Below are 18,552 nucleotides of genomic sequence, written 5' to 3'. Positions count from 1 at the left end.
TTAAAGAATAGATATAATGACATTTGTGTTCTCTCTCAGTGGTGACAATCAGGAAATCATCTAAATCTAAAATTGTCACTCTAAATTATCTAAAATTGTCAGATCAATATGAGTGGGATAACAGGACATGTGAAAGTTACTCAAATGAATGGGGTCCTGAGATCTTTAACAAATCAGAAGTTAATAATGATCAAGGTATAGTGGTTCTAGGCTGCTTTATTCTTAAAATAATCTCTATGGGGCTTTAACATAATTTATTTTATACACAGTGATTGACACTCACCAAGCACCTTCGAAGACCTTTCCTCCACCTTGAGAAGTGCATTGAGAAGGAAAAGATCTTGTGAAAGAGGTAATTAATAATTAAAACCATTTTAAAATGGAGACTCAGCTCCTAGAACATAATTTTGTTGTAAGTTAATTTCCTACAGGACAGAAAAATGTAACCACTCCTTTTTATTATTTACACATGACTTTTCTGTTTTTCATCAGCTTTATGACCATTGAAAACTCTAATACTGAAGCTGAGGAGGAGTTCTCTTATGACAAACTGCAATCTAATTCTATGGCTAAGCTGGTCCCTTTTATATATAATTCTAATACTTTTTTACAATAAACACTCACACATTACCAGCATCTGGAAGCCTTTTAAGATCTTTTTAAAACATCTTGGCATATGAAACAAGATGTAGAGAACTCATGTTTTCTGCACAGAGGTGTCAGGCTGGGTGCATGTGGAGTATTATACCTCCACACTCACCTCTTTCTCAAAATATATTATATTCAACTATTTCAAGAAGTCCTAGTCTTTCATCTCAACCCTGTTTTCAGTGAAGCTACCCATATCTTTGTGGGGAACAAGGCCTAGGTTTTGATATGAAGATACCACGCTGAAGAATGGTATGGTTTTCTGCCCCATGACATGTTATTCTCATGGGGAAAGTGAGGAAATGCTGTTGTGAGACTGAAAGTCTTCTGTCTTTTTTTTTGCCAGAAGATGGCATTAACAATTTAGGATTCCTGAAAACCTCCTCTTAGTTTTCACAAAGCCAGTTTTTTTTGATGAATTGTTTGTCTGTTACAAAAAGCATCTTCAGACATGAAGATCTCTCATCCAGGGTTGGATGAATTAAAGTATTTTATCAATAAGGAGAAAGATATCCTTTTTTTTTTGAGCATCAGTGATCGAAAGGTGAGAAGAGTTTCACTGGCAATTGCAGATTTCCCTGAGTTCTTTCATGTTTGAACCACACTAAATCTTTTAGCAATTGTCTACTCTTGAGGTTCAAAGTGATCAAAAATGCTGATTTTCTCATTATGCCAATGCCTAATTTTTTTCCTGTGGTTAATTAATTTATTCCTCCTTTATTAGTGAATGTTTTTTTTTTTTTCCCTAGCTTGTGAAATTCCTGTCCTGTCAAAAAGGAGTTGGTGGAGTTATCCCTGAAACCACTCAGATCCAGTAAGATTTATTCTATCTGGAAAGGCAGATCTCAAGTCTCATTAAGAGGCCAGGTCTCGTTAAGAAACCATTTAGTTGCTTTCACATGGCACAGAGCCTTAGCTAATTAGCCACAGAAGCTGCTTACATTGCTCTTTTAGGTTCTGCAGTACCTACATTACTTGGATTTTCCTAATGCCAAGAATTCTTCTGACTTGTCATTCCATATAATGACAACCTGTTATTTCTAGCTGTTTAAGTATATTTTGTTTCATTTTTAATTAGAACCTTGACCTTCAAATTTGTAATTCTCTTCCCTTGTCTGCTGTTCCTTTTTTAGAAAGTGTCTCCATTGTTTTCCTTTTTATTCTTCTTTCTCTCTCCTGTGTTCACCATTATAATTTGAACAGAGGTTATTACTGAATTAGTGTCTTTGGACACTCTGTATTTAATATAAGAATATATAGGAGATGTAGGTGTAATCTAGGATACCAATAGAGAGTAGACAAAGTAAATTTATTTGATTATTTTTGCCTTTAACAGATTCTCAACATTTTTGAGATTGGTATTTTGGCCTTGAATTCTAGTTGCTCCTTTCATCAAACAGAAGCTTCTCATGGCAGTACATACAGAGAGTTGCACCTCTGCATGTAAAACTACCTGTACTGGTTTTACACCTAAAGCTACTTTATGTAAGAAAGGGAATTTGTCCAAAATGTATTTAATTTAAGTCTCAGGTTCCTGTGTGTTTTTATATGTTAGAGAAGTTTGGCAAGTGGAGAATAGTTGTGAAACCCTTGCATACATGTGGTGTTTAGTACCCCTGCTCTCTGGGTTTGCTGTCCTCTCTGTCAGTTTTGACTTCCACCTTCCAGGATCTGTCAGTCTCAGCAGTGACTCTACCTCAGGATTCAGAATCACGTTATTTACAGATTAAATAAATTCACTTACTTGTGAATTTTTGGGTCATGTAGTTCATTGTTGTTGAATCTCATAATTTTACCTAAAGCATGGACTGTAAGTAATTTTAAATGTTCCCTACTGTACATTTGGGCCTCTGTAGTATCTTATACAGTCAGCACTTTATATATTAATCCATATGATTTTATTGTTATTATTACTACAACATAATGTATTAATTAATGACATGGACTCAAATTTGGGCATGACCTTGTTTTCTTCTATAATGTCATTGTAGAGAGCCTTGAAAAGACTCTACTCTGAACTACAGGGAGGAAAACTTAAAGGACTTGTTTTTGTTGAGTCTTACTGTGACCTCCAAACATGAGTAAGAGCAGTATTTGTTAAGGTCCTAGACTGAACAAAGATATGAGAAGGCAGTGGGCAGCAAATACTTGAAGTGCTATCATTTTTGTGTTTTATGGAAGAAGTAAAAATATCTGCAGATATTAATCCATTGGCATACAGACAGCTGCACCATGCATTGCCAGTAAGACATAAGTGAAGAAGTTGGGGGATTTGGGGCATACTTTTCAGTGATTCATGTTTCTTTTTTGGGTTTCCCAAGAATGCAAGTATTGCATTCCAGTGGCATATATAGATTTAGAGAAATGCTGTCTTTCAGATTTTGCAGAATTGGTTTTTTTTGATTTTTCTGTCAAGGACACTCAGAAATGCTCAGAGGATTCATGAAAGAGAAAGGTACACAACAAAACTGCAACTTTGCTATAGTTCCTCTGTGAGATGAATGGTCTTAATTAGGCAGCTTGAGGTGAGAACAAGTGCAATTTTTTCTCCTGTGGTTAGTTAACCAGGGGTAGCTGAACCACGTTAGACCATGTGCCTTGATATTAAATTGACTGTCTAAAATTAGGCATTTTACATTCTATAGCTTGAGGACAGGGTTTCAGTAGCTGTGGCATTCATCAAGTAGACATCAGGCGTGTAGGAACTCTGTGGCAGTGAGTAATATTGCCTTGTGCATTTCTTACATGTTGTATATTGTATGTAATTTTAAAATACAGTTTCATGGATAAAATATGTGTTTCATGTTTTACTTTATTGCTGTTATGACTATTTTCTTTAGTGTTTGTCAGTCTAGTGTATGTAAACTTGGAGTTAAACAAGCTTGTAGCCTAACTGCAAGTAATGGCATCAGGAAACGTGCAGTTTCTTAATTAGTAACTTTGTCAGATGTGGAGTTTCATGTTATTCTAATGTTTATTTTGTTTGATTTTTGTTTGTTTGTAGGCTCTACGTTGAAGATGGCATCATGCCTTTACGAATGCCTTTGTGAAGCAGAACTTGAAAAATACTATCCCCACTTGGCTGCGTTTGGTGTTGAGACAATAGATGAGCTTGCCGAGGTTGCCCTGGAAGATTACTCCAAACTGGGAGTCCATGACATAAATGACCGTAAACGTCTTTTCCACCTCATTAGAATAATCAAATACACACAAGAAGAAGGCGCTGCAAACTTAAGCAAGCAGGATTTTCAACCACATGGCCTTTTCATTCAGCCTCAGGTGACCAAGTCAGGACCCCGCAGACAGCTGCGTTTCGAGTCCTTTTGTGGAGAAAATGGTGGAACAGTTAAAGACTCTGAACCGGAGTTGTATCAGTCGTCTGATTTCAGTGCCAATGAAGAGAAGGACAGTGTGGGGGAAATGCTGGGACACATCCCACCACACAATCCAGAACCGATCAGATTAACTAGAAGAGACCTAAATATTGCTGGAATAGGTACAAAAAATGACCTGAGCTGTCCAACAGTTTCTGATGATATTGCTCCTCTCCTGGGCGATTCTGAAGTTCCTATTGTACAAAGAGTAACTCATATTTCAGGGTATAATTATGGACTACCTCATTCCTGTATCAGGTAATAATCACTCACCTTTATTTTGATAATACTTCAGGTTAGTCATAATTGATTCTTTCTTAATTGTGGAGCAGAATCTGTGTTCCTCACCTCCAAATAAGCAATCCAAGCACTACAGAGCTATGCAAAGTCTTACAGACAAGAGAGATATTAATAGGCATTTCCAACTCTCCGAGTCTTATAGAAGGAATCATCTGAATTTGACCAGCTGCTACTCACCAAGGTTGTCTAAGAATAGTCTTTATTGTCTTTCAGGATTTAAGGCTTTCTTTTCTTGGTATTTGAGCCAATCTTTGTCTTTCCATGGGACTATTTTTTAAAACATTATTTTTCCAAAATACAGAATTGCCTGTTGTTAAATTTTTCAAGCTTTTCTTGGTAAAAAGGATACAAGCTTTGATGGCTATATTTGTTTATAAAGAAATTTATGAACTGAAGATTTAAAAGGAAGCAAAATGAATGCAGCTGGGAAGGATTACAGAGCTGGTGGTGAGAGGGATGCCTTGCAGCTGCTCCCTAGGCATGTGATCTGTAACTTCCATACTTTTCCCAGTGTTTGGTACCGAAGGGGCTGGGGTTATCATGAACCACTGGTAAATCTACCCTGGCAACATTTTTAAAGCAGTAATTATTTTTTTCCTGGTTCACCAGAGGCACATACGCCCCTACCCACATAATACCAGTATCTAGCTTTTGCAATGCAGTCATGGTAGTTAATATGCAATGAAAAGAGGTAGTTTTATGAAATTAGGTCTGGTCTGGGAAGGTTGTGGAGAAAGATTTGGTGTCAGTTACAGCTCCCACCTGGAGTGCATGTAGTCTGGAGGGATAGATGCTGCTGCCATGGTGGAAAAGTACTAAGCTGACATAGTAACTAGAGCACTTAACTGAAAGGCAAGACAGGTTTATAACTCTCCTTAGCTGGAAAAAAAAATTCATTCCTACCTTCTGGAGAAGTGTACTGACTTCCAATATATATTGACATCTGGGTGTATTCTCTGTCTCTTCTGGAAGATGAGCCAATGTGCAACTAAAAGGACAGGATTTATAATCTTGGCAAATTAAAAAATGATACGTTATTAAACCTAATGCCTCAAGTAAAGGAGTTAAAGATTTTTAATCCTGCAATAGAGACATGTTCTTCATTGTTCTGTCTTTCCTTGTTCTCTTCTTTTGCAAGCACATTCATCTGTACTAAGCATTATGGCTCATCTCGTGGGCTTTCTGCATCCTCCTCCTGAAATACCTCAACTTAATTTTCTTGTGTTTGGAGAGTTGAACATTTCAGGCAGGCTTGGAGCAGCATGCTTACACTCAGGTTTGATGCCTGTTTTGCAAGTGCTTAACTGTTTTGCTGAATCCATCCATTCCCATGTCACCTTGGGATTTGATCACTGTGAAGGCTCACCTAATCTATGAGGAATATTGGAAAACACAGATACTATTTCAGACAGCAGAAGGACAAAGAGCTCTTTTAATATGTTGAAATTTATTTTAAACTTGCCCACAGCAAATAACTTGATTATGCAAAGACATAATTGTCCTTCTGACCTATTATTCAATTAGATTTCTGATGATCAAACAAAAGTTGTTTGACTTTTTTTCCTAGTAATGAAACATTGTTTTATTGTAAAATACAATTTATATTTTAAAAGAGTTAGTAAGAAATACAAACTTTGGGTTCAGCATATAGAATTAATGTGCATTCTATTCCCATACAAAATAAGCTCAACAAAAATGTTCCTCTGTACTAGAAAAAAATTATTTATTTTTTCTCATTACTGAGTCTCTAAATTTTCAGGGATTTTTTTCTCCAAATACTGCAATCCTTTCTGCTTCAAGCTCTTAGAGCACAACAGGCTCTTGCTGCAGGTCACCAATTATGCCCTCTGGCACCAGAATTAAACTTCAGAGCTTCTGATCATTTGTTGGATAACATTTGGTGCCTAGTGATATGCATAAGCTCACACCAGCTTATGGAGCATCTTATTTCAAGTGTCATTGCTTTTCTTTTCCGACAAAAGAATTTTCCATCTAAATGCACAGCCTGATGCTGGACTGCACGGGAAAGCTGTACTAAAATTAAAGGGAGTCTAGTGACAAATGAAGAATGCTCGTGTGGGGTCTTCAAAGACGTATCTTGAGATTTAAAGTGCATCTCATGTGCTTCTAGGGAATCATGGAGGGAACAGCAATGATACCACAAGCATGTGGATGTTAATGAGATGTTGAGTAGCTTGTGGGTTACAGTTTGTTAGACAACTGGTATATATGAGTTTTCAGTTGCTATGCTAAGAGATTTTGGCACCTGGACAGTGTGGCAGAAACACTGCTTTTGGGCAAGTTGGGGCTTGATTATTTGAAATGCAAATCCAGGCTGAAAATTGTTACTGATTTGGCTGAAGACAGCTTGAAGAAGGGAGAGATATATTGAATACACTTTGGTTAATTCAAACCTATTCTGTTCACAAAATGCTGTACGCAGCAGGTTAATCAATGAAACATGAAATCACCTCCTGTGTATGAGGTGTCTGGAAGGGGACTAAAGTAAAATTGCTGAAACATCAGAGCACAACTTTGTTTATGGTCTAAAACCACATAACCCTTTTATGAAAAAAGACCAAAGGGGAGGCAAGGATGAGATCAGTATTTTTCTTTTTGGAGCTAAATAGGAACATGGTGATACTATCTGATTTGCCAGTTTGAGTCATTTACTTGTAACCAGTTGGACAGTCTATAATGGGAAGAAAAGAGTCCAACATGAGAGGAAGAGCAGCTAAGTATTGTATCTTTTCCTTTTCAAGATCTATTCATATTTTCGTTGTACATGATTAAGTGATTAGTCATGAGTGCAAATAATTGCACAAGATTAAATTTAATTTCATTAACTTGGATATTATGTCAGCTTCCATCTCATGTTTGTGTACAACTGAAAATATGTCAGTCCAGCAGCAAGTACAGGAGTGTAGCTGTACAAACATAACTATTCCTTTAACAGAAATGTACAGGAAGCATTGGTCTGTTTAGGAAAAATCATCAGAAACTGCATCATGTAAAAATGAGGTGTGTTATGGAGTTTTTTGATAGGCATTAAGAGCAGAAACATTCTGTGGTAAATGTAACAAATTCAGGCGTATTTTAGATTCTGTTGTAACTTGATTTTAAAATGTTGTAGATCCATTACTCCATTATTGTTGTAGATCCAATACTTTCGACAAAGAGACTCCATGGACAGAGAGTGACAAAATCAGAGTGTGTGTCCGAAAACGTCCTCTCTGCCTGAGGGAGGAGAGACGTGGGGAGGCAAATATAATCACAGTGAAAGATCAGGAAACCCTACTTCTGCACGAGAGGAAGGAGGCAGTTGATCTTACACAATACATTTTACAGGTAACATTCTCCATTGAAGGTTGTGTTTATGGGCCAGTCACTTGCATGAAAGGGTAAAGCTGGAGTTTCCATGAGGGAAACCAGAAAAGGGCTATTAGTATTTGTTATACTGAAATGGGTGGTGGGATTTTGATTTAGCTCAGAGTTGTCTATATTTGAGTTGCTTCTGATTTATGCCAGACTGTGCCAGCAAAACTGAGCCCAGAATTCTAAGGTCTAGAAGTATGTCTCTTGGAACTTTGTATGTGGCAAAATAAGCCCTCTGCTACATGCCATTGCTGCAGGAGAAGTACCTGCTGATGGCTTTCCAGGTACTTCAGTGAGGAGTTCCCTTTCACTGTTTAAGCACTGTAGGTCTCTTTCAATGAATCATACATACTGTTATCCCCTCCCTTCCATTTTTCTCAAATGCTTTTGAAAACGAAGTTCCCTTTTGTCTTTGTCTCTTAATCCCAAATACTTTGTGCTGTCATAGTTCAAATTCTCACTTGTGACTGACAGACAGCACCAGGAACAGAACTGATTGGTAGAGGCAGCAAGCTATTCTCACTCTGCTGAGTGTTATTTTTACAATCTGGGCCCTAGTAACAACTGTTTGAAGTATCTGGTAAAATTTCAGATCTCTCTCAGGCCCAGTTCATGTGCCACCTTTTACAGTGGGACACATGCTGAATCATTTCCACAGACCCTGCTTCTTTGAGTCTGATCTGGAGTGTGGGAAGTTTTTATTTTCTTGCTCCCTTTTGAGTTCAGACAATGTCGCTTTGCTTAGGAGCAGCTTCTTTCTTCTCTGGCACAAAACTTTTTAAGAACAGAGGCAATTAATCACAACTAAGTCACAAGTGAGAACTAATTTTGAGAGAGTCAAGAGTTGACTCTCAGTTCTTTTTACTGTTACAGTCTGACAGTACCTCTGTAGACTGATTCATTTCATGAATAGGTTTTCTTTAATTAGCTTTTTTTTGTTTCTTGTTAAAAGGCTCTGGCATGTTATGCTTCAGAGTGATGGGAAATTGAGGCATTTTTGTTTTCTTTTTTTTTCCCCCTACCCTGAATCTCTTGACTGGTGTGTTCCTACATGATTTGTGCTGCATATTAAGTGTGCTAGATCACTCTCTACCTAATCCTGAGCTGTATGAAGTCACTGGAAAGACTTTCATTATTTTATTTTACCTTTGAATCAGTTGGAGGGGAAGTGAAACATATTCATGCTCATGTAAAGATTTTTTTTTGTTTTTTAGCATGTTTTTTGTTTTGATGAAGTCTTCGAGGAGTCATGTACCAACCAGGATGTGTACATGAAGACAGCTTATCCTCTCATTCAACATATTTTTAACGGGTAGGGCATCAGTGCTTACATTGGTTATTTTTTGTTTTGTTGTTTTCCAATTTTATGGCTATGCCTGAATTTTCCTTTATGCTTTTCATCTTTTGAAATGTACCTTCATTTCACGTTTGCCACATGCCTTCCCCCTTTCAGAATATCTTTGATTGCAATTTTGACAAAAGTAAATCAAGGAAAACTTTCTTCACGCTAAGTGACAAATCCCAATTACAGAAGGTGGTTAAATTGAACTCAATTGCAATAACGTGACAGCATGGTCAGGCTAGAATAAAAACGTGCCCCAGGATTTCTGAGCTCTCATCTTCACTCTAACAAAGGCTCCTGTGTGGCAGTGCACACTCATCTGTAGAGAGATAGTGTTACCTCTTTCCTGAGACTACTGAGAAATATTTTTACATGTATTTGTACAGTTCACAAGGTAATAGAAATTATGAATAACCTTGTGATTTATTTTTGTTGATTTATATTTGCTTAGAGGTTTAATTGTAATTACATACTTCCTGATTATTGGGAAATTTATGGTGGCTTTACATGAGGCATCTTATTGCTATGCAAGGTTATATATATATATAGAATATATACTTGAATATAATTACTTTGAGTCTTTGAAGGAAAATATGACCTATCCATACTGAAAATTAACAAAATGGAGCATTCTGTTACTGAAAATCTCTGTCATCAACAGAGACCGAGTATCATGCTTTTGAGAAAAGGAAAGTGAGAACGGAGAATGAGGCTTGTACCTTGCTGGGTAATAATCACTAAAGCCACAATTCTGCTAGTCCAGTAATGCCACCAGAAGAAATTATGCTGTTTTTTTCCCAGCTTTCCCCTTACTTTTCCATCCCTCCTGCCAGCATTCATTTAATCTGATGCCATGGTGAGGCCAGTCTGCAATCTAAACTGGCAAGAAATTGTTCGCTGTGATTATTGCAGCCCTACATTTTTACCCATTCCTCTGCCAGGAGTACTGAGCCAGGTGCAAAATCTTTTTTTTTTTTTTAAGGGGCAGAGAAAGGAAAGGAAAAGAAAGGAAGAGAGCCAGCACCTTGTGCTACATCAGATCTCTACTTGGAAATCATTGTTAAGCATCCTGCATTTTCCCAGAGAGGGCAGCAGACAAACCTCATTGATAAGGGGTTGCTATAGATAGATACCAGCATTGCAGAATATTATTTAATAGATATGAATGAATCAGATGTGTCACTAAACACATGTGCTGTCTTCACAGAGGCAATGCAACTTGCTTTGCATATGGGCAGACTGGTGCTGGCAAGACTTACACCATGATAGGGAATCACCGGACCCCAGGGCTCTATGCCCTGGCTGCCCAGGACATCTTTAGGTACCTGGAAGCATCACCATCCAGGAAAGAGCAAGTGGTTCTGATCAGTTTTTATGAGATCTACTGTGGACACCTTTATGACTTGCTAAATGGAAGGCAAAGGTATGATTTCCTACAAGCCTATGGTTGTGAATCATTTGGTTATTGTTTGGAAATCAATTCCTGTTTTCATGTGATTACATTTAACATACTAGCATTTATAGTAAATGTTATATATTTGATTCGGGTTGCTCACAGAAGATACTTAAGGAGGATAGCAACATCTGACAGTAGATACTGTGACATTGATAGGGACTCCTGGTTTATTGTTTTGGAGAAAAATAAGGGCTTAGGTTTGAGATACAAGCTCAGGCTCTTGCTTACACTGTAATAAGATAATAGCTGGACATCCATGGGAAGAGAAACTAGCTTCTTGTGACCAGAAGTTCCTGTCTTAAAATCATAGGACATTTTGAGAAGGAACCTTAAAGATCATCTTGTTCCACCCCTGCTGCCCTGGTCAGGGGCAACTTCCACTAGACCAGGTGGCTCCAAGCCCCATCCAACCTGGCCTTGAACATTTTTGGGCGTGGGACATCCACAACTTGTTTGGACAGCCTATCATGTGTCAACCATTGTGGAGTCCTTGTCTTTCCCTGGTCAAGCATAAACTGTGGCTGTCCCTCCTGCTGTGCCAGTGGAGATTTGGCTCTTGCCAATCCAGTCTCTGAAGATCCTGTTGATCTCCTAAGTGCTGGACTCTGTAGAGCCAGCTCACCTTCTCCCTGGGCACCTTTGCCTGGCAGCCCAGTGACTCAGCCCAGCAAGCCTCTGGAGGTCATGCTGAAATATGACTCTAAGGCTGTAGGAGCTGCTTTAAAATCCTGTGCAAAAAACATTAGAATATGAATAGAACAAAATTTACAGATTGATGAGGACTTAGAGGAGCCTGAGATGTAGTTTAAAGGGAGACAGGAACTCTAACATGTAAACACAGTAATTTACTTCCCTGCTTTATTACGTTCTTGAACTAGCAGAAATGCATTGGTAATGTCTCTTTAGCAGTGAAATGTCAGTGATATTTGTTATAAATTAAGTACCTCTTCAGCTCTGAAAATAAATTAATGACAGCAGGGCCTCTCCCCTGTCAATAGCCCTGATTGCTTTTTCTCAGTGTCACAGCACAGACGTGTGTTTTCATTGCTGGTTTCTAAGATTTCAGATATCTTCTTTTTTACACTGTTCTCCTGTCAGGCTTTTTGCAAGAGAAGATGGCAAGCACGTCGTTCAGATAGTTGGACTGCGGGAGGTTCAGGTGGATTCTGTAGATGAGCTGTTGGAGGTAATGTTTGGGAGTTGTTCTTTGTCTTCTGCAGCCCAATTTGCTTATTTGTGAGGTGTGTCACTTACAGAGATTATTTACTGTGTAGCACAAGTGTATGTTCCTGTTTAAGGCCCTGAAATTGGCAACCCCAGCAAGGCACCAAGGGGCTCAATTAAAAATGTCTTTATTCATTAAGCTGTTTCTTGTGTTAGCCACATGCTAACAGCTGTCACTTCTGCTGCCTTTCCATAGGGAAAGATTCCAGAAGTTAAATAGTGTCCCAGTAAGGGACCTTGAAAGCTGGATATGTATTTTCTCCCAGTGTGGTGTCTCGTGGGTCTATGAACTTAGGTTTTTGTATATAAAAGATATGTGGTTTTTGCACAGAATATATAAATTTGAAAATTATTAGGAACAGACATTAGAAAATACTTAAGATTGAGATATTTTGTCTGAATTAGGATTAAAATGCTGCTTATGTGTGTGCATGATAACAGCCAAGTAAAATTAAGATTTTTAAACAGTAGCTTAAACATTTTTAAACATTCACCAAGAACAAGGCTTCAGTTTTCTTCCCTACCTCTAAAAGGACACTGGCAAATTTTCTGTATTGTCTTGCAGCAAGCAAGCTGATTAAATGTGCTTTCTATTTAGCCTGACTTTGCATAACTTAATTCTTTTTTTTATTTTTATAAGGAAGTGTCAATTACAAGTGCCTGATATAGTAACTGGCTCATTAAAATTGTCATAGTGTTGTCCACTGATATTGCACTCAATTTAGTTGTTCATCTTCCCATTGACTCCAAGCTTCAGGACAAGCTGGTGATACTTCTGCAAGTTAGGGTGCAAATTTACTACATGGTTGATTTGCAATTCCTTGGTATTATCACATTCCACACACAGAAGAGCTATTAAATTACTTAATTTTTAGAGATATCCTGAGGGGAAAAAATACATTGTTCACAGGCCCTTTTGAACACAGAAATGCCACTGGATTGACTCAGAACTTCTGAGTATTCTGCAACAGATATATGGAAATATATCATATGGAGCTTTGAATGCATCCCTGGTTAGTCACTACTCATTGATGTTGGCTTTGATTCAGAAATTGTCTTCACTTAGCACTGATATAAAGCTCAGAAGCTGCACTGGGTGGTTATGTTGCTCATTGAGAACTGGCCACTGAAAAGCATGAATAATTCACATCTATCAGCTGAGAATGTATTGATTTTACTAGGCAATATTTTGATTTGTTCTTGCAGCTAGAAGCAAAATTAATGGCTTTTCTATGAATGCCCTGCTGCAGTCAATGTTAGACTTTCTGCAACAGTCCTTAAAAGTTTTCAAAAAAGAATTATCCAGATTTGTATCTTGAAGGAGCATTTATCCTTCTGCCTTGCCTTCCTTCCTTGTTTTCTCGTTTCACTGTTTTGTTGAGAATAATTAATCTTTTAGTTTGTTCCTTACTCTGGCATAATTTTTTTTTTTTAGTTTTGGAAATATAGAAAGGTTTTGGCAGTTCATAAATTTATATGTGACTTTCTGGATAACTGTAGTCATCTACTACATAAGAAAGTAAAATTTTAAAAGAACACAAAAAATAGTCAAACTCATAAGTCTCTTAGATTGTATCTGTAGTACTAGAAAAGTATGCCAGCAAAATAAGAAAGAATTTAATTTTATAATTTTAATATTTTGCAAATACGAGTGAGTGTCTGCAACAGATTGTTACTAGCAGTGTAACTCTTTAAGCTTTGTATAATCACTAGAAGCAAGTCCATGCACAAAGCTCTGAAAGAAATATTGGAAGGGATCCAGTCTACCTCTACTGCCTTGCACCAAATCTTAAGGCTGTAGTGCACCTTTCCTCACAATGTTTCCTCACCTTAGGAGGACAAGATCTCTTTCTGAGAGATTGTGGTTTTATTTACAATTCATTTTGTCCCCCTTATTTTGCAGGTGATTTTGAAGGGAGGAAAAGAACGTAGCACAGGAGTTACTGCTGTCAACTCAGATTCCTCTCGGTCTCATGCTATCATCCAAATTCAAATTAAAGACACAAGCAACAGGGCATTTGGGAGGTAAGACTGGAAGCAGAGGTGTTCAGTGCTGATGTCAAGCCCAGGGACATCCAAGAGACAAAGAGGAGGTGTTAGTGCACAAGTGTGAGTTAAATTAGAAGATGGGGTTAAAAGAGACTACAAAAAGTTCCACAGTCCTTTCTCTGTTTCCAAGGAGAATGTTTTAGGCACATCTGCAAGAGCTTTGTCAAAATTGTTCATGCAAATTTCCAGTGAAGGAGTTTGACAATCAAATCCATCCCCTCATCTTCAGTGTTTAATTTGGCTATAGGTAGACACCTGCAGTGTACTTATCCACATGTGAACTCACCAACTCACCACCTTTGAAGTCAGTAGAATGAAGTTGCCATTTCTGGGATCTCTGCAGTAAATTATGTCAGGTGCATTTTCCCCTCAAAGCATTTCTGTCCTGTAATTGACTACAAAGGGAGTGTGGGATGACCAGCCCAGGTGGAGATGATTCCACAACAAATGTTTGCCTTTGGCCAGAAGAATCAGAGTACCTCACATAAACATCCATGATAATTTGAGTGTGTGACTCTGATGCTATCTGCAGCAGACATAAAGAGCAGTTTACTTACACTTGTGGCACCCACTGTATGTATTCAAAAATGAATTGTACCTCTTTCAGTCATCTTTTCTCCATAGTAAACAACCTCAAGAAATAGGTCTGAGGAAGAATGTCTGTGCATCTGCATTACTGCCAAGTATCACAAAATCCTGCTAACACCTCCTTCCATTAGCTACCACACTGTCTTCTTTCCCAGGATCTAATTTTGAGCATAAGACAAAATGGGGGGGCCACAAACACTGAAGAGAGCAAAAGACAGAACAGGCAGGCTTAGAAATAAAAGTATAGAGGTTTATGTAGGTGTGGCATTTGAACTGGGGGGGGTTGTGTGTCTGAAAGGGAGGTGGAGCTGAACTGAGGGAAGGGTGCCAATATGTGCCGATAAAAAAAGTCAGGGGTGTTACAGAAAAAGAGAAAGGACAAAGATACAGTGCCACAGTCAGTACAGCAGCTGGCACCCAGAGCTGGGGAGTGTGAAAGGGAGTAATGGAGTTCTGTGGAAAGAAACAGCAGGGATCACTGAAAGCTCAGTGTATTACTTGCTACACTGGAAATTTCTGCTCCTGTTGTCCTGAATTTCCATTTGACATGGCAGTTGTCTGTTTTACTTGGAAGGAGAAATCAAAACATTTACAATTTCTTTTAGCCCTGTTCTTAGGAAACTGCACGCACAGTGATTATCTGGAAAGATGAATGTGTTGCACTTTACAGAGCTTATCCATTAAACTGTGGAGCACTGTCATCGCATGTAACTACACTTTATATTATTTAATGTTAAGATGCTCTGACACGGTTCCTGCTCATATGCTTATTTTGGTATCTCAGATATTTCCAATGGATGTTTCCTGTTGTTCAAAAGTAGTTATTTCTAATCACTCTTCTAATGCCATGTGTTTCAGCCTGCTGGTTAAATAAAGAAAAAAAGAAGAGGGGAGAAAAGCCCCTAAGATAAATGCAACTTTGTTTTTTCTAGGATATCATTCATTGACTTGGCTGGCAGTGAAAGAGCAGCTGATGCCAAAGAAAAGGATCGACAAACAAAAATGGAAGGAGCAGAAATAAACCAAAGTCTTTTGGCAGTAAGCTACTATTAAGTCTGGGGAAAGTTTTGTATTTAATTACTAGCATGTGTTTTAGGATAAAAATGAACCACAGAATAATGTATGCATGTATTCCATGGAGAGGAAAAAATAACCAAGGTACTAAGTGTGTTCAGTTTAATATGTCTCATGACTGAAAAACAATTTAAGAAGGAAGAGATATCCTTATAAAAATTAAGTATTTTTAATCCGTTCTTACTGCCAGACAGGTAAACATAGCATGGACAATGTTAGGTGTCGTATAAGTGTCCCACATTTAATATAGAAGGTATTGGCCCTTCTAAAGAATACTGGCTTGGAATTGCCATGTTTGTTTAATGAAAGCATATCTGTTCCTGCCAGTTATTTTTACCACTTAGGCTTCTCTTTCAAATCAGGAATAAAGGACTTAAGAGCATAAAAACGATCAATTTATGTGTGGGGAGAAAGGAACAGGAAGAAATGCACTCCTGAGGCAAAGTGTCTTTTTAAGTGTCCTTAGTCGGGCAAAGAGGGACAAAGGAGCAGAAAAATGCCATCTAAGATAAAGCAGAAGTGCCTAAAAGTGTAAATGCTGCAGAAAGGTTTGCACCTCCTCTAATGCAAACAAGCAGGGCTCAGTGATGACTGTGGGCTTCTCTAAGCGAGGCTGAAGGTGATTTAGGTTCCAGGGTAGGAGCCAGCAGAGCAGAAGTCTGCACACAGCTGTACCTCTTAGTGTGTTGTAAATAGGAGGTAGCTTGCTCTGCTTTGGGAATGTAGATGCTGTTTTGCACAGAGGCTCTTCCTGCACTGGAATATTAATATTTGTGCTGGGGAGGTAGCCTGAGAAGTGAATGTGTTTCTGTACTTCATGCTTTCTTGAGTACTTGCTGGTGAATAACTGAGTGTCATGGGGAGTTGGTACCTCTATAGAAAGAAGTCTGATCTTGAAGGTCTGCACCAGCCTAAACAATGGTGTGATTCCCGAGAATCCTAAGCCCATGAAATTCTTTTAAAAGAAACTGTAAAATCAGAGTCTGTGCATTTTTGGTATTATGTGAAGCTAAGAAGTTACCTGGACAATCTACAAGTAGTGACTGAATTAAATATAAAAAACAGCTTTGGGTAAATCTTTGTAACCTGCAACCTGTAAAACATAGCTCTGGCCTCAATGATCATAACACTCTGTTCAGACCTTTTAACCCATGAAATCTCAAGTCTGCTGCTGGTTGGAATATTCATGTTTTCAAGTGGAAGACTTTCAGACACTGCAACTATGAGAGCCAGACTAAAGAATTACAATAGTTTAATCTCTTACTTGTTACAGGTGCAGTTTTTGATAAAATGCTGTGAAAGTGAGAATAAGTGCCATTTTCAGTGGGAGTTTGTAAAATGTAGAAAGGCTGTAAATACTTGATGGCAGTATCACCATGACAATACTGTAATCTGCTATCTCGAGAAGAAAGAAAATAAGAGAGGTAGCTCAAAAAGCTCTGTCCTTTGGGTACACCTGCCCTGCAAGCTGCAGCATAGTCTAGGCTACACCCAGTCTGGCTTCAGACTAGCTAGATGTAGTGCAGGCAGCAGCTCTGTGGAGCTCCATGTGTGCTCAATGTGTGTGCTTGCTCCTTGCATCTGGTGCTGCCCACGGGGCCCTCAGGCAGGGCACAAATTGACCTTGCAAGGGACAGCACATAGTAGGAGTCAAAGTGACACAGGATCTGGGTACGCTTGGTTTGATGTTGTTCAAATCCTTGCCAGTGCATGACTGATCTGTTTTCCTCTTCTGTTTTTTCTTTCTTTTGGTAGCTAAAGGAATGCATTCGAGCGTTGGATCAGGAACAAGTGCATACTCCTTTCCGGCAAAGCAAGTTAACTCTGGTAAGATGAGCAGAAAGCAAGAGGAGAAGTTTCCCTGCTGAGGACAAAAATAAGCAAAAAATCAAATAAATAAATAAATAAATAGATGGCATAGTTCAGTAACTGCTTCCTCTCTTGAGGAAGAGAGGAAATGCATAGCTTTTGTAAATTTTAATTTTAAAGGTAATCGCAGAATTAAAGTCAACTGCCAATTTCCTCCAGCCAACAGTGGGGACTGGCATGGGAAAAAAAGAAACAAGCCAAGAGCTGAAACCAAACAAAACCCCAAACACCACCTTCCAGACTCATACAGAGTTACTATCCATCTCCCCACAGTCTGAATACAATCCTGCATCTTCTATTCAATTACTGTCCTGGGAGGTTTCATCAATAGTTCTTTACTTCAGTTATAACTTTTGCTTTATGCCTTAAACCGTATTGGCACCCTTGCAGCATCTGGAACAAGGGCTTGTTTAGAGCTCTAATTAATACTTGCATTCATTTTAAACTATGAACAAATAAAGGCAAGAAAAACTAAGACAAGAGGACTACATTTATCAAAAAAATTAAAAAGCCACTACCTCATGTTGAACTTCTTCTGTAGATGTTGTTCATTTACAGGATGTACAGGAGACATGAACTACTAAAAACCCAATTTCTTTTTCCTTCAAACTCTAGGTGCTGAAAGACTCTTTCATTGGCAATTCCAAGACATGTATGATAGCCAATGTTTCACCAAGCAACCTAGCTGCAGAGCACACCCTGAACACTCTGCGATATGCTGACAGGTAGGAGGTGAAACTCAGTTCTTGCCAGAAGGAAAATCACAAAGTAAAAAGCAATGTGTGATGTTTGCCATTACATTTTATTATAGTTGAATTGAAAAGGTTGATTTAGGCAAGAAACAGAATCTTTAAAAAGCTAATAAAATAGTTTCTTATTCCAACTCTTATATTTTGTCTTAAATTTTTTGGGTCTTGTAAGTACTTTCTGATGGCCGCTTTCAGTGATGAAAATATCACTGTGTGCCCTGTAACTGCAGGATTACTGACCTTAGCAATCAAAAGTTTTGATTTAGTTTTGTATTTTGATTCTACTTCGAATGTGTCAGCCTCCCTCCCACAGATCAGGAAGTAAATTACAAGCTGTGCAGTGCTGGTCTTAAAAGGACCAGAGACAACTTGAGGGGCAAGAGGAGCAGAGGGAGGGAGCAGCTGAGGGTCAGGGTGGTAGGCAAAAGGGTGATACCAGTCAATCATTACTTCCAGCTGTACTGCTGAGTCTGATCCAGGAGCAGACTCGCCTGAGCTATGAAG

At 38.4% G+C, this 18,552-nt stretch overlaps 1 protein-coding gene across 4 annotated transcripts in view; it reads left to right on the top strand.

Annotated features, from left to right (window-relative positions):
• KIF24 (kinesin family member 24) overlaps nt 1–18,552 on the top strand; it is a 29,597-nt gene that overhangs the window by 2,103 nt on the left and 8,942 nt on the right. For 2 of the 4 annotated variants that reach the window (XM_026796262.2, XM_074533439.1), the window contains exons 2-12: nt 270–352; nt 1,398–1,462; nt 3,653–4,280; nt 7,481–7,670; nt 8,912–9,009; nt 10,247–10,462; nt 11,594–11,681; nt 13,623–13,744; nt 15,289–15,394; nt 17,186–17,257; nt 17,915–18,024. In XM_026796262.2, the coding sequence (XP_026652063.2) occupies nt 3,667–4,280; nt 7,481–7,670; nt 8,912–9,009; nt 10,247–10,462; nt 11,594–11,681; nt 13,623–13,744; nt 15,289–15,394; nt 17,186–17,257; nt 17,915–18,024 (1,616 nt within the window). In that variant the 5' untranslated portion in view covers nt 270–352; nt 1,398–1,462; nt 3,653–3,666. The remainder of the gene's footprint in view (nt 1–269; nt 353–1,397; nt 1,463–3,652; nt 4,281–7,480; nt 7,671–8,911; nt 9,010–10,246; nt 10,463–11,593; nt 11,682–13,622; nt 13,745–15,288; nt 15,395–17,185; nt 17,258–17,914; nt 18,025–18,552) is intronic. The other 2 variants (XM_005491745.4, XM_074533440.1) reach the window with 1 other exon arrangement.

This window comes from Zonotrichia albicollis, chromosome Z (genome assembly GCF_047830755.1).
Source record: "Zonotrichia albicollis isolate bZonAlb1 chromosome Z, bZonAlb1.hap1, whole genome shotgun sequence".
In the NCBI taxonomy this organism is placed as follows: Eukaryota; Metazoa; Chordata; class Aves; order Passeriformes; family Passerellidae; genus Zonotrichia; species Zonotrichia albicollis.
This window is presented reverse-complemented; position numbering and strand designations above follow the sequence as displayed.